Source organism: Perca fluviatilis, chromosome 16 (assembly GCF_010015445.1).
Source record: "Perca fluviatilis chromosome 16, GENO_Pfluv_1.0, whole genome shotgun sequence".
Classification (NCBI taxonomy): domain Eukaryota; kingdom Metazoa; phylum Chordata; class Actinopteri; order Perciformes; family Percidae; genus Perca; species Perca fluviatilis.
In genome coordinates this window covers 18956464-18973206 of record NC_053127.1, presented here as the reverse complement: position 1 = coordinate 18973206, position 16743 = coordinate 18956464, and the positions used below count along the sequence as shown (strand labels likewise).

General features: G+C 38.9%; 1 protein-coding gene across 26 annotated transcripts in view; it reads right to left on the bottom strand.

Moving 5' to 3' along the window:
- Positions 1-16743, bottom strand: part of nbeaa (neurobeachin a) — a 96933-nt gene that overhangs the window by 28997 nt on the left and 51193 nt on the right. For 18 of the 26 annotated variants that reach the window (XM_039776893.1, XM_039776891.1, XM_039776890.1 and 15 more), the window contains exons 13-27: positions 15499-15667; positions 8914-8993; positions 8343-8405; positions 7859-7956; positions 7091-7183; positions 5068-5176; positions 4855-4936; positions 4494-4617; positions 4173-4365; positions 2873-3559; positions 2246-2686; positions 1658-1875; positions 1318-1471; positions 784-807; positions 287-370 (exon numbers count right to left, since the gene is read on the bottom strand). In XM_039776893.1, coding sequence (XP_039632827.1) covers positions 287-370; positions 784-807; positions 1318-1471; positions 1658-1875; positions 2246-2686; positions 2873-3559; positions 4173-4365; positions 4494-4617; positions 4855-4936; positions 5068-5176; positions 7091-7183; positions 7859-7956; positions 8343-8405; positions 8914-8993; positions 15499-15667 — 2619 coding nt within the window. Of the gene's footprint in view, positions 1-286; positions 371-783; positions 808-1317; positions 1472-1657; positions 1876-2245; positions 2687-2872; positions 3560-4172; positions 4366-4493; positions 4618-4854; positions 4937-5067; positions 5177-7090; positions 7184-7299; positions 7390-7858; positions 7957-8342; positions 8406-8913; positions 8994-15498; positions 15668-16743 lie in introns of those variants that run through there. The other 8 variants (XM_039776903.1, XM_039776914.1, XM_039776912.1 and 5 more) reach the window with 3 other exon arrangements.

Genomic DNA, 16743 nt, shown 5'->3' with positions numbered 1-16743 from the left:
ATAATTGACCAAATGTTCAGTATATCTACAATGAAAATAAATCTGAAGGCAGCAAAGCAGGGGTTAAAACTTGCAAACCAAGTGTGTGGTTTGCTGTGTCTCTGCTTCAGTAAGTGGATGTGCAGGGCTGTGGAGAGTCGACAAAGTGCAAGCATCTGGAGGCTCGTCAGAGAAAGTGAGAACAGACATTTGGGGAATAACAGACACACAAGGTGAGGACAGATAGGCTTGGGTTGGTGCTCTTAGCTCTTCTGGTGATGGTGGGAGTCTAAGGCTATTTACGCACCTCTCCCCCTGCGCCTCCTCCCCCAGGAACAGGGGTCACCTCCTCTCCCTTTGACCCCCTCTGGGGTCCGGCTCCTCCTGCCTTCTTTTGTGTTGATACAAATGGGACAGGCTTAGCAGATGTAACCCCTAAGGACTTATGGAAACTCTAAATATATCTTCTTACTCTAATTTTTCCTTATAATCAATGCACCTCCTGGCCTTTGAGTCTTTTCTATCCCCCTTATTTGTATAAAATTCTAACAATGTTAGACTATTATACAAAGTGTATCTAGTTCAGTATATCTAGTTCCTATAACTTTAGGAACTGGATACACGGAGGCAGAGAGGTCAATAGATACAACAGTATAAGGGGGGAGTATTAATTAGCAGCAAAGAAGCACAACAAATAGAAACACTATGCATGTCAGACAAGCAAGGTTTAGTGTCAGTCACAATGGTAAATAAACCAGAACAAAGTATTAGTAGAATAGAAAGAGAGAAGAAACTGCAACTTACAGTGTTGGCACTACTCTTAGAACTCTGCACATGCAAAAAAACAGACAAAAAAGACAAGAAAATACACAGAATACATGTAACACAGAGAAGAAAAGAAAGGTGATTAAAGTAAATAGATTATCAAACTATCAAATTAAGTAGATTGTTAATTTAAAGGAATAGAACAAAGCTCAAATAAATGTTAAAATACTGTGCAAGAAGTGTTAGATTGACAGTAAAGTATATGGAGATAGAGAGGAATCCTGAAATATTAGACATTTTATTTTGTTAACTCATTTTTAAATGCAAGGCCAAACTAAACAACATAACTTTTTGCAAGTATAAAATTCAACTTTTAAGGTCTATGAGATTATTTTAGATTTTTGTATATATCATGACTTTATAGGGTTAAAAAAAAGCTACAAAATGTAACACAACACATTCACACCTATTCAATCGGTGTTTGGCATTAACACCTGAGTTACAGGCCTACGAAGCAGCTGTTGACCTGCAGTTTTCCCTCCTACCACAGAGGGGCAGATAAGAGCCACTTACAGAAGGGGAGGTGGCAGCAGACAGGAGAGGCAGGATGCCTCCACAGGCGATGATGATGTTGTCCACCATCTGAGAAATGAGGTGGATCGTGTTGTGGACGAAGATGATGTTCTCATTGCTGTTTACAAAATCCATCACCGACTTGGTGGAGTGGCTGAAATAAGAAATAAAAGTTGGAGGGACGATACCAAATTACAGTTTGGAAATTGACCCATCACAGGTAACACTTTACTTCTTGAATATGCTCAGTCTAATTTTAAATTTGCAATACATGTGTCATCAATACAGACGCCCTGAAAACAAGGCATAAGTGCTAATAGTATAAGCTTATTAAGCTCACCTCCTCCACACATGCACGTCGGTCTCCAGGGCGAACAGCAGGTCAGTAAGCAACCTCTGGTGCATCGGAGACCACTTGAATTCTGGGATGCGGAACATGGTTGTGCGTGGGCCGGGGCTGAACTGCCGGCGTTGCTCCTCCGTCATGGGCATGCCCCTGAAACCCAGATCAACGCGTAGGTCCCGCTCCAGCTGGGCTGCAGTACGACCGTGGAGGGCCTGCAACATGGTGGGGGCGAAGATTTGGTAAGCCAGCAAAGGGCTTTCATTACATCCCTTACTAGTCTAATATAAAACTTGGCATACATACGTTTATGAAATTAAATTCCATAAGAAAAAACACAGAAGACTCTCTGGGACTTCTTATTCTGTATTCCCTGATTTATTAAATAATTAGTTCATGTTTATTAGTTCATGTTGGGCAGTCAGTGCCTTTCTTCCAAGAGAAAGCTGAGCTTTTAATGCAAATCAATACACACAGACAATAACATTGGAGCAGCCATGTCCAATTAGAGTAACCCAGCAACTTACTTGCAGACTTGTGTGAACAACAAAATCAGATGCATGTACAGTACACGGATAAACACACCTGAGTGGTCGCAGTAGTTTGGATCTTCTTTGTGTCCTTGTCTTTCCCATCATCTGACCTCTCTGTATCAGAGGTGGTGCTGGCTGTGTCTCCCCCAGTCTTAAGCTCTGCGGCCTCTCCCTCTGCCCCAGATGTGCCCTCTCCCTCTGGGAAATCTGGTCTAGATCCCTGGATCTGGGCTTGGCTCTCAGCCTCTGCAATAGAGCTGATGTCAGCAAGGGGGCTCTCGATCTTGAAGGGCCCGTCCTCTGGAAGTTCTCCAGCAGTGTGGCTCTGTGTTAAATCAGAGCCGCAGCTAGTCATGTGGGCCAGCAGGCTGAGGTCATCACTGGCGCTGGTGGTGGAGTGAGCCGGGACTGGGCCGGATGGAGTGGGCTGGTCTGGACTCGGCAGTACAAGAGGGTCTGTGGCTGCCAGAGCTGGAAGCAGCTTCTCGTCGACCTGGAAGAGATAAATGGGGTAATAAAAACATAAAAGAACATTAAGTCATAAGGAAAGTAGAAAGACTAAGGACAGAAAGCAAGTGGACTGTTTGGTGGTATTATATTCTAGATCAGAAGGGAAAGATGTGGCTCCACAGATCCAACTTAAGTAATCAGAGACAATAATCTTCATATCACATCCTACCTTGCTGAAGAGAAATCCATTGTTGCTCGGGACACTGTCTTTCTCGTCAGCCAATGTGATGAGCGGACCCATGTTCCCATCATCCTCCAGGCTGACTCCTGAAAGCCCCAGGCTTGAGCCCATGCCAACCCCTGAGCCTGACGTGTCATCTTTAGGCACCAGATTCCCATTTAGGTTTTGAACTACAGCGCAGTAAGCACTGTCCAGGAGAGAATCCACTTCTACCAGAGGTCCATTCTCTATTACTCCGCCACCTCCTCCACCCACACCTCCACCAAGGCCTTCTGGAGACAAGTCCAGATCATCCAGCTTTACTTCTGTGGCCTCTACCTTCTCTGCTTTAATGTCTACCAGCAGGTCATGGACCTCCACCCTCACCCCCGGACCAGCGCTTTGCTCGCCGGGCGTCAGGGCTTCTCCATTAGGTCGCTTCACAGCGCCCTCTGCAAGGAGGTTGCGCGAGTCCCCGCCAGCCCCCTCGCTGTACTCCGCCTCACTCTCGGGTGTCTGTGTCTGGGAGTTGTCGTCAATCTCCAGGTTGCCGTTGACGACAGGGGCGGGTGTAGCGGAAAGCCCAGAGATGGTGGACACAGAGCCTTTCTTCCCCTTCTTCATGTTTTCCTCCTCCTGGCGCTGGTATTCTTCGTACATCTTAGCCAAGTACTCTTTATGGGCTTCGTAGGTCACCTGTGAAAGATGGTGTGGATATCATTGGTTATGTGATTGGAACACAAGCACTGACAATAGTTAACCTTCACATCAATAACTTCTCCACCAGGTAGTCCTTATGGGCTCATAGATCATCTGTACCAACGGCTGCATGGATGAAACTGGGACGCGAGTCTAAAGGGGCTATTAGAGCATCATCCATAATGTTCCCTCGCTTTTGCACTGCCATGAGAGAATGGGTGAGTTAAATTCCCACCACTGAACAGTGATCAGAGAGATGATCTGTTATTTAAAATGATATCTATGAATCATCAGTCAGCATGATACTTCCTCTGGGCCTTGCAGGTCACTGAAAAATTAAGTAGGTTAAATATAGTCAATATGTACAAATCAATAAGGCTTTTGTCAGCACTTAAGAAGGCTTCACTCAAAATATCAATACCAATCAATATCATCAAACGTAAGGCATGAAATTCTAGTTTATTGAGGCTCGTCTGGATGGGGAAATGGGTATTTATGTTGTTTCATTAATGTATTTCTTCATGATTGATTGATGAGTGTAAATGCAAAATGTTGAGTGTACAAAGACGCTTTTGCTCTTTGATACTTAAAGTGCATATCTCACTCTCACCTTGGAGTGTGCGATGGATAGGGTATCAACCCAGACCCTCCACCCTCCCCATTCGTATTTGATGGCATGGTAGAGCAGGATCCTAAAGATGTTGTACACCATCTCGGTAATTTTCTGCTCCTCTGGGTTCTTGGGGTTGATGTATCCGAGGGAGAACATCCAGTCCTGCCAAACAGAGCACTGCAGCAGGCAGCTGGTACACAACAAAAACACTGTATGTGAGTTGGGCTGCAGCGTGTGCTTAATATTACAATATAAGAAGCAATGTAAGAAGCAAAAGACAAGTAGTTGAATAAATGCTAGTCATTTGTATACTCTTACCGCCGGTTTTCACGGCTGTTACTGAAGAGTTTTATCATGTCAGAAAGAAAGAGTCTTCTGACTTCCATCAGCTCAGCACTGGGAGAGGAGTTCTTCAACAGGGTGGCCACTACCTTTAGAATCACTGGGTGGGAGGTAAAAACCGGGGAATGAGAAGAAAAAGGTTCAAAGCATTTTGAACGAGAGAGAAAAATGTGAGGGACAGGAGAGTGAGAGGCAGATTAATACGTGGGAGATGGCAGCAGTGTCGGCTTTTGAATTGAGGCTTTGTTTACTCGCATTAAAACAACACTGCATTATTGGCAGACACAAGAACGCAGCGAGACACGGCAGATGCAGGCTACAGTGTTTTTGTACTTACTGGGATTCTGGATCTTGACAGTGGAGTCGGGCTCAGGGTGGGGTTTGTGAACCACCTGAGTACAGACCTGCTCTGTCAAAATCTGCACACACAGAGGATTAACAGCTGTCAATTAAAATGCCACGACTATCACTAGAATTCTGACAACTTACAGACTAAAAGGGCATCACTTCATGCACGTTGCTATAGCATGTCAATGAGCCAATCACCTACCTCATACAAAGTGTTGTAGGTGGTGACGGAGACCGTGTTGGTGTGCATCATCAGCCTCTCCCCCAGCAGTGTGAAAAGACTGTGCGTGTGCATGATCTCTACCTTCCTCCTGCAGGGAGACATACACACACAGTTTGCCATTCATAACAGAATTTATGACAGCTGAAATTGACAGTGATTGCCACTGGCCTGATGACAGTCTGATATTGGCAGGTGGCACCATGTGGCCCTGTCAGTTATGACGGGACCAAAGAGGATGAGAAATGAATACCAACAGGAGAAATTAACAAGAGACATTAACCGAACGGCAACACTGCAGGCGGCACTGGGGCAACGTTTGCATGGCTGCAAATCATTAACTTTAACAATTAACCTTGCCAGTGGGTGAAAATTGTGTCTCTAAAAGGCTTTTAACTAGAAAGAATCAGAAATCAGGTTTGACTAACTTTGAGGATTTAAAAAAAATTTAATTAAGCCAAAATTGCTTAGAGCTTCTGTATATTCCTGACTGTAATCAGGTTGTTAAGAACAGGAAATAATGGAAAGTTAGTAGAATAACCATTCACATATACATCTAAGATCCTTTAGCTCCCATTATCATGTTTTTAATGTTTCAGTTTAATCAGTTACTAATTTTACTCTCTTTTAACAGAATAATTACATTGTACTGAAATATAGATAAACAGTCCCAAATAGAACAGGAACTATTAAACTGAGGGCATGATGGCATACTTTACACAGAAATAAATACATTATGTCTATGAATCTTGGTCTGTCATAATAAGACAGCGCCATGAGACACAAGACAGCGACTGTGGTTAAAAATATACAGACACACACACACACACACACACACACACACACACACACACACACACATCTTTAAATGAAATGTCAAAATAGCTATCAGATCTCCATTAGTTGGTGGACTGTTGTAAGCTACTGTCCTCAAAGTGATGCCCTGTTGATGCCCCTGCAATACAGTTTCACTCTGCTTTCAATCAGATGTGAAAACGAGGGGCTACATGCTTGCAATTAAGAAACAATATCAACAGCAACACTGCAGAAAATATCTAAAACAGTTGTTGATTAGATATAACATTGACTCTCAAACTACAGTTTAGATACCCAGTATAATTCAATTCAATTTTTCAATTCAATTTTAAAATTGGATGTAGTAGTGTAGTGTCAAATCATAACAGAAGTTATCTCAGGACACTACAGATAAAGTAGGTCTTAGACCACACTCTATAATTTTACAGAAATACAACAATTCCCCAATATAATCTGAATTGGTTTATTTTTAATCTATGAGATCAACAATACAATAAAACATTTCAGTGGCTCCAAAATCCTGATTATAGCAGAAAATCCTATTTTTATCCAGTTTTTTTAAGACAATAAATCATCAGATTATTGGTAAATCCCCCCGAAAAATAGGTTATGTTTAATTAATTTATGAAATGTCTTTAAAAAGTGTAAAATATCACTAAATTGCTTCCTGGATAAATATTACATTTCCATAAGTAAACATAAAAGAGGCAGCCCTACAGGATGTTTGGTTGGAGCAGATGTGTAGTAGGTGGGGCACTAAAGGTGCAGGGCTCAGGTGCAGCTTGGCAGCCTGCTCCCATGTCGTGCAGGGAGAGGCTTGCATGTCACATGGGATGAATAAATCCCCAGCATTCATTGCTGCTCATCAAGGTTCCACCTCCCTGCCAGTGCACACTGTCAGAATGATTATTCCGCGTGGACTTGATGATGGGGACATTATCTTTACGTACACAAACAAACAGCCCTTCTAAGGCTCACTGGAGGCTCGCCGCAGTTTTTACTGCAGTAGGTTTTCTCACACTCTACAGTATGTGAGGCCTCTCAATCTAACAACTGTGATGCAGTATTTCCGTTGTGACATAAGAAAATATTTAAGTTCTCCCTTATTTCAGTGAATCACCATTTACCGAGCACCAAACACCACATTATATACCAGACAGAAAGCACAGAGATATAAAAAGGTACTGACTTGTGACCAAGGTGCTTGAGGAAGTAGCCCAGGACTTTGAGGGCTTGGACGCGGATACTCTCGCTCTTAGAGGCCAGAAGCTTGCAGATCACCCTGTAACATGTCAAACACAGCCACACTGATTACATATCAATGAAGGAATTATAATACCTTAGATGTAGGCTAAAAGTAAAATAAAAAAACAGTTATTCTGTGTGTGTAGTAAACACCTGCTGCCTGACACTCCGTAAACATCCTCCTCCATCCAAGTTAGCAACACATGTGCTCAGAGGACATGAAAGTGAAAAGAATGGGACACACAATACAGTTTGCTGACTAGCTCTGCGGCAACAGGAGATTTACCATAGCAACAAAAAACACACCAATGTGCAGTTGTGCTTTAGGGGACTTAGCAGCACATTTTGACTCTGTCTTTTAGAAAACATGCTGCCTGGCTGAAGCTACCCTTCGTACATGTTATATCAGTATTGTAACTGACCATACAAACAATAGCTTAACCATGTAGTAAAGCATTTAGGTTGTGGTTGCTGCACAAAACGTTGCACAAAATGTTTTTGCTCATCAGACAAATCATATAATGAAGACAAAGGTCACACATTACTTTGTACAATAAAAAACAGAGAATACAATTGCTTGTCTAAATCTTTCACTGCTTTTAAAATCTTCACTGCTGAATTTGTAAATTACTTTGAGTCGCTAAAAGATATAAATGAATGAATGAATGAATGAATGAATGAATGTATGTATGTGTGTATGTGTAGCATTCACCTTATTCCATTTCTCTGGTCAAATGCAGGAATCATAGATGCTGGGTGTTCAGACATAAGAGCTACCAATAGCTGGAGCACGTCGTGGATATTCTCATCCTGCAGAAAAAAGAAAGCGAAGATGAACAGGTGAAAAAAGAAGGAAGAGGAAGCCCGAATTGAAAGGACAGACGACTAGAGGGTTACAAGGACAAAGAGAGAGTTGTAGGGGTGGACAATGAGGGGGCATTGTGGAGGAACAGGTGGTATTTCAGAGCAAGAATAGATATAATTGTTACAGAAGAGTACATTCTGTTCAGTCCATTGTTGCGCCATTTTTCATGCTGTCACAGCCCCGAAGCTGACTCACACTCTTACTCGTTTAAGTGGCGCACAAATTATAATGCACATTTTGCCACCAGCTCCACTCAAACGCTTTCACTGTCTGTGTCTCACTCTTTTGCCCTCTCTGACAGTCTCTCTTTGGCACAGAAATTAGCATTTACCTCATGCATGGTCAATAGGTAGTTGAGAATGCTTTGCAGCTCGTCCTCCTTCACGCCCCGGTCCTGTGAAAAAACAGACATGGCATCTTTAAACGAATCATTCATGATCTTCAAGTGTTTTCACATTTTCTTAACCTCAGATGACTTTGTTTATTCTGCTCCTGGTTGATGCATTTTGACCGTTAGGCACACACACACACACACACACACATAAATACAGGAACAAATCAATACAAGCACACACAAACACAAAAGACACAGTGCTTCATTCAGGCTGCTGATCTATAATGCGATTCCACACACACACACACACACACACACACACACACACACACACACACACACACACACACACACACACACACACACACACACACACACACACACACACACACACACACACACACACACACACACACACACACACACACACACACACACTTTAGATTAAGCCCACGGCCCCCAGGAGGGATAAAAAAAACAACAACAGAGGACATAATGGAAAAAAGTGATTTCTTGCAACTTAAACTATGCGATGAAGACAATGGTAAGCCATTTCCCTTTACTGTACCTTTAGTATGAGTTGTTTGAGGAAGAGAAGCATGAAGGCTCTGAGCGAGATGATCTCCTTTTGGGATGGCCGTGGTCCGTCTAAACAATCACCCAAACAAAAGAATAATTTCCTGTTAAAAATTCATTTTTATGCACAAAAATGATCAGCTAAATAAGTCTGTAGCTCTGTCTGAGTGAGCCCTACTCTGTACTGATATTAGGTTCTATTAGGGAAATCCTGAAGAGCAGAGAAAAACATGTTAACACAAGCGCACATGCGCACGCACACACACACACACAGACACACACACATATATGTACACACACACACACACACACACACACACACACACACACACACACACTATCTACGATAGAACCGTAAATCAGGTAATTAACTCCAGAAGCAATGTGGCAATCTGGATATTTTATAGTTGTACTAATCTAACTGATAACAGCAAATACTTGGCAATTCATGTGATTGACGACCAAATGATCCAAGCCAAACAAGCACTGTAATCCACTGTATCTACTTTAAAGCTCTGGCACTCCATCAGCTCTTTGCTGTGGTGGGCTACAAAGAAATAATCGAGCAAAAAACACAAAAGCATCTGACGCATAACACAAGCATTTCCTCATGTGGGTCTGATGTCATTGCCTCTTTCTGAAAGGTCCGACATCTTTGTTATTCTTGAAGCATTTAGCTCAATTTTGCCATGATTTATAACTGCCACAGGCCTCCATGACCTTCAATCATGTGCTTTAAGAGCCCCAAATAGCCACCAGGTCCAGGAAATGTTGTGTTTTCAACAGTTGTGTTAGTTCATTCTGAAATGTGGCTGCATTTGGCTTCAGCAAAGGTTTCCTTTCACCTCTGAAATATGGCACAGTAGCCCTTTTGAAAAGAGGAAAACCGACAACTCAGATGTCGGCATTGCATTTGATATTGTTGTAACTGAATTTAATTCATTTTTGAGGTGTTTAATGTGTGCGCCAGATACACTAGAAGCTTAGGGCTGTGATGAATCGGCTCAAAACGGCTGCCAAATAACTAACTAATAGAATATGGTGCCAAATAGAAAAGATGCATATGTTCAGACCAAAGCAAGAATGATATAAGACTCAATCTTTAGAAATAAGGGCATTTTAGTAAAGCAAAGAGAAACATAAAAGACCGTGTGTGTCAAAGGAAAATACGAAGCTTCTCCCGCCGTAATTTTGTAATGCTCTGCTGCCCTTGAATCGTATGAGCGTGTATTGTTTTCATCTGTTCACCTGCTCTACACAAAGCCAAAACATGACACTGAAGCACTCCCCTGTGATTCATCATCATTATCTGTCAAGCTGGTACATGTTTATGGAATTGTGACACTCACCATCCATCATGGTTACCCAGCAGCTCTGTGTCAAACGTTGATGCACCAGGTGAACGTGTGCGAGTGCAACCTCCATTTTAAAGGTCTTTTAAGAGGATTTGAGCAAAGCTTATATTCATCTAAACCGCTTCTCAGGGGCAGCTTTAATTATCGTCTTTTATTCTTTGAAATTAATTTTCTTCTTGTGCTTCTTTTATCCTTTTATTCCAGTCATTGTGAAAAAACTGTTTTATTCTGCCAGATAATGACGACCTGTGAGGAGTCAGAGGTTTTTTTCGTCGACTCTGTGTGTGTGTGTGTGTGTGTGTGTGTGTGTGTGTGTGTGTGTGTGTGTGTGTGTGTGTGTGTGTGTTTTGACTGGAATCCTTGCAACAACTACACACACAAGTCAATTTGATCTAACTATAATTAATTTCTGCAATTTGTTTTAGTGTCATCATTTAAGAGTTGTTTGTTCATCTACATTCAGTCTGTGTGTTCTCAAGATTACTTAAGGACACGTAAGATATTTAGTATCAGATTAGATTACATTAGATCAGACAATACATTACAGGGCACACAATAAAAAAGAAAAACAAAATACATGAAAATAATGGTATTACTGAGGTTGGCAGAATAAAACAAAAATAAATAGAAGTACTTTTATGTCATTAATTTGTTTCAGCTTTATTCTTGTTTCACTTAAAGCTATAGTGAGCAACTATTTTATATGAATGGACATCCGTTACATTCAAGCCCAACTTTCTTTATTTTATTTTTTTTGGTACGGTACACCCTTTTTGTGGTTCTAAAAGCAATTTTTAAACATCAAATGGAGCTATTTGTTAAATATGAGGAAACTATGTATTTATAAGAAGGTTTTCAAAGCATTAAAAGCAGGTGCAGTGTAAGAATACACTAATACTAAAACTGAAACTGAAAAGATTTACCCTTATTACTTCAGACTGAGGCATGGTTAAATACATTTCTACCCACAAAGCTCATTGTAGGTTCAAAATATCTGCCCATTACTATGCAAATTAATTCCATCAATGAGTATCACACTCTTACAGTATAGGCACGTACACACATATACTGACTTCCAAGCCACAATTAGCAAATCCTTTAACTATAACGGCCATTAGTACGTGTCTGAGGCTAATTGCTACCGTTATCAGTGGTTCTTTATGGGGCTGAATCCCAGCAGTCAAACAGCAGTATTGCCAAACAGAACGGAAACCAGACAGCCATTTGATTAGAAATTCCAAAAGCTCCCTTGGATCTGCCAATCAAACCTGTCTGTTGCCATGGCAACATAGGATGCGTACTCATCGTCAGTAGAGGGTCCCCAGCTAAAAAGAGGTTGATTAGAGTGAAAGACCTGCTCCGACCTTTCTGAAGCTCTGGTGTGTGGCAACAGTGGCTGTGTTAATACCGCTGAATTACAAAGACTGTGAAAATATTAAATTTCCTTTGTTGCTGTGTTTGGAATATGATGATTTGATGATTGCACTGCTTTTTCAAATATGGACAAATCTTTTATAGTTTTGTTTACAAATACACTGCATTTACAGGAGGCACAAAAGGATGTGCATACATTTCAGTTTGAAACAATTTAATAATAATAATATACTAATAATACATATATACTAAAAATAGATTTCTGTTATACAGACAATACTGTTATTCTTAAAGCTACATTGTGTAAAAATTTCTCCCATCTACAGGTGAAATTGTATATGACAACCAACTGAGTATTACTTTCTAGCCCCTCCCATTCCGATGGCGTTTTAACTCCTACAGTGGCCGAACCCGAAATTAGCTCTTATTATCTCCATCGTTTACACTAGAGATGGCCCGATACCATTTTTTGCTTCCCGATACCGATTCCGATACCTGAACTTGCGTATCAGCCGATACAGAGTACCGATCCGATACCAGTGTGTTCATTATGTTTTAAGTTCAAGTTCAAGACCTTTATTTGTCCCCGAGGGGCAATTAGTTTTGCTGCAGTAACAACTGTATACTACTATCCCTGTATGGATGTGATATGATTTCTATCTTTGTCAGTCTGGCTCAGGTTAAACTCTTTGTGAAACATGAACAAACACAAACAATGAATGCCACAGAACTTTCTTTTATTATGCAGTTTGACAGTAAGTTGTAATGGAAAAAGAACATAAATAAACTACTTTAACGTAGATTTTCTTTAGGGCTTTATTACGTGGTATCGGATCGGTGCATAAACTCTAGGACTTCCCGATACCAGCATTTTAGGCAGTATCGGAGCATCTCTAGTTTACACGCCGCTGTTCTAGCCACTCCAATATTAACTTTGGTCTTGTTGCTTTGCCTGTCGCGTTGTCGTTTTAATTCTCTTTTTCGCTTCCCTGGCGAGTAATATCCCCCTGGCATTCGTCACGGTGCCATTGTAAAAGGGCAAAAGGCCGTCATTCGAGCGACACGCTCATATGTATTCTGAATGATTCTAAATGGCAGATTCCACGCTTACAAGAATACTTTGATTAGTTGGTGGAAGTAATCACACATGAACGAGCACATATTTGTGAAAGAACAAAGGGTTTTTTGCTAAAAAATCAAGTCAAAAAATTACACAATGTAGGTTAAAGATTAAACAAGAATGTTTTTTTGTTTTTTTTCCCTGCAATTATTCACTCTCAAACATGCAGAAACATTTGCAAAAGGGAGCTGCTTAGCCTTGCTCGCACCAGACAGTGGTTGTTAAAGGGGTGATAGAATGCAAAACCGATTTTACCCTGTCATAGTTGAATAACGACAGTTCGGTGGGTAAATAGGACATACATAAAAGCTCAAAATCCCATTGACACTGTAATGGGAAAATTACATTTAAGCACAATTCCTTATATTTTTATGTTTAATTTGTACTTTACTCCTCTCACAAATGCTGGAAGAGTCTATCTCATTTCCCACATGTAGATTTTGATTCTAACTTTGTGAGACATCCAGTCTGGAACATTATGTGAGCACTGTTAGCCTGAACCGATAAAGGTACAAGGTCACCCTAAAACTACCTCATGTTTTCCCATGCCAGTTAAGATGTAACTGGGGGGTGAAAGTCATACAGGGAGGAGGAGGTGAGATGACTCCAAGATGTCTCTTGTATTTTTCTGATTGTCTTCACGTGTATCAGATTGCCTGTCAAAATTGTAGCGTCATACTAAGCCAAGTGCGTGTGTGTTGTCACTCTGAAGATGCATAAAAGCCTAGTGTTTCTGTTCACTCATTTGAGACACTGACTCCACACTGGGCTGCGGCCTTTTTTGAAATCATGTTGCTCCTATATTTGCAAATGTATCTTTTTTAATAAAATACAAAAACCCAACTTGGTTCTAGTCTCAGACTGTCTTATTTGTTTCAATTTACTAAACTCTGAAAACTCTCCCCCCTGCTGCAAAGGAAACTTCCATAACAACACCCCTTTATTATGAAAATCTCATATTTTGAAACTGCCGCTGAAAACGGGCGAATCTCAACAAAGCTGGAAGTTGACGTCAACCTCCCAAAAACCGAATCTTCTGAATCTAGGTCACACAGATCTCTGCTATTCCATTACAAAATTCACTTCTGAAACTTTTTTATGCGAGAAATCAACCATGTAAAGCTCAAATATGGGCCGTTTTACGAAATGGATGGCTAATTGCAGATTTTGCCTCGCTGCCTGGCCTGCCTTCCTTCACAGACCCCGGCCTGCTGTGAGCTCGATTGAGCTCCGTCAAGGCTAGCAGCCCACAGCACTCCATACCCGCGCAAAGTCACCGCTTGGTGGGTGAATGACTACCAAACGCCGCTGCCTGGACAGAGCTCCAGGGCCTGCAGTTCCCCTCTTCCTAATGCCAGGTGTGTGTGAGTGAGAGTGCGGTCAGCGAGCTTTTTACGCCAGCAATCTCTTACCACAGATTCTAGTTAATCTTAAAATGTCTGTAATTATAATATGTTGAGTTACTTAAACAAAAGATTGAGTAAATAAACGCCGCTTGTCCGCGAGTCTCATTGATAGAGCCTGCGGCTGGATGTAGCTCTATCAATAAGAGCTAGCTAGCCTCCCCTTAGAATTCCTTCTTAAATTCACAAATATTCATTAACTTGAAATCGGACACTGTTGTTAGCTTTATAAAACCCTTAGGTAGATGTTGTATACGTGGCGCGACAAAATTCAAACTCGAATTACACCGAAAATGAAGCTAACTATCCGTGATTTGTAGCTACATATAGCTAGAATTGAAGGGACAGCCGCAGCTAACGAAACACCTAGCTAGTATTCACAAAGTCTTCACAGGCCTTAGGAGACCTTAAGGAACAGTGTAAAATACCCTATATAATCATTCTAACACCCCTTTAAGGGAAGGTAGAGTAACCCACTCACACCCACTGAATGCATGAATTTGTCTGTGTGTAACATAAATTACCACTTTCTTTCCTGTCATTATCTCCATTTTGAAACGATGATCAAATAGCCATCTGTATTTAATGCAATTTAAGGAAGCTGTAATTATTTGACCTGGCATTACATAATGTACTTCGCAAATTTGCAAAGCCATTAAACATTCAGTTAGCTATTTAAGTCTCATTGACTATTGACTTTAGGTCTTCATGGTGTTGTTTTCAGTGGTAAGATAAAACTGATTTGAGAAATTGAAAGCCTCTTTAGCACAGTGACTCATCTTAAAAAGCTAATCTCCATCAACCACATATAATTAAAGGCTAATTTTAGTTTCTGCATGTAACTATGGTTACTGTAGAAAAGCTCAAAAGTTATTAATAGAAAGCGTTGAAGTTGAAACCCTACTTACTTTGGCACCTCTGCATACCTAGCAAATCGCTGCATGCTTGTCGGATACAGCCCGCTCAATTCTGATGTCAGAAAGGTGTAGGGGGCTTCAAAAGTAGTTTGACCACCCGACAAGAAATTTTAAAAATACATGTACATTCAATAGAGAATAATATGCAAATAAAGCATCTCTATATTCCTATCATTACAGTATAAATCACAATTTGTTTTGCATATAAAAAAGGTAAAAACCAGTTGAGTCCATAAAGTAATAACCAATATACATAATGGAATATTGTGTTATTGCTGTGTGTATTGTGTAGTCAATAGTTCAGGAATAGAGTCTTTTAATCTCTAGTGGTGTTCATTAATCAGTTATCTCTTTTCTAACTTTCTTCTTACAGTGAGAATGTCTTTATGTGTGCAGGTGTGAACCTACCAAGACCTTTGGGGGTGATTCCACTGCACTCCAGCGGGTTGATGGCCCAGTAGTAGTACTTCAGAGTGTGCATCAGCTGCAGGACGGTGCCGACACGGCGGATGGTGGTGTAGATGGTGGCGGTGCCGATGAACTCCGATGACAGATATGTGTAGAGGGATAGCTGGACTCTTTTTTTTTTTTTTTTTTTTTTTTTTTTTTTTTTTTTTTTTTTTTTTTTTTTTTTTTTTTTTTTTTTTTTTTTTTTTTTTTTTTTTTTTTTTTTTTTAAAAGGAAAAAAAAAAAAAAAAAAAAAAAAAAAAAAAAAAAAAAAAAAAAAATATAAAAAAAAAAAAAAAAAAAAAAAAAAAAAAAAAAAAAAAAAAAAAAAAAAAATTTGTTAGTTTTTTGATAAAAAAAAAAAATTTTTTTTTTTTTTTTTGTTTTAAAAAAAAAGTTTTTTTTAAAATAAAAAAAAAAAAAAAAAATTTTTTTTTTATTTTTTATTTATTTTTTTTTTTTTGTTTTTTTTTTTTTTTTTTTTTAATGTTTTTTTTAAAAAAAAAAAAAAAAAATTTAGGGTTTTTTTTTTTTTTTTTTTGTTTTTTTTTTTTTTTTTTTTTTTTTTTTTTTTTTCTTTTTTTTTTTCTTTTTTTTTTTTTTTTTTTTTATTTTAAATTATTTTATTAATTAAAAAAAAAAAATAAAAAAAAAAAAAAAAAAAAAAAAAAAAAAAAAAAAAAAAAAAAAAAAAAAAAGAAGATAAAAAAAAAAAAAAAAAAAAAAAAAAAAAAAAAAAATTAAAAAAAAAAAAAAAAAAAAAAAAAAAAAAAAAAAAAAAAAAAAAAAAAAAAAAAAAAAAAAAAAAAAAAAAAAAAAAAAAAAAAAAAAAAAAAAAAAAAAAAAAAAAAAAAAAAAAAAAAAAAAATAATAAAAAAAAATAAAAAAAAAAAAAAAAAAATAAAAAAAAAAAAAAAAAAAAAGGGAAGGTTTATTATTTTTTTTGTTTTTTTTTTTGTTTTTTTTTTTAATTTTATAATAAAAAGTTTTTGTAGATAATTATTTTTATTTTTTTTTTTTTTTTTTTGAATAAAAGGTTTCATAAAAATTATTGTAGTACTGTAGCATCAAAACTGGGAATTTTTGTTGTGATTCTCCATGTTGACTGATTTGGATATGTATTGGGGAAATACATTATATTTTCCTCAGTCTGCAGCATTGGTCTTGTGTAGTGTTTGGTGAACTTATTGTATATTTGCACTTCTT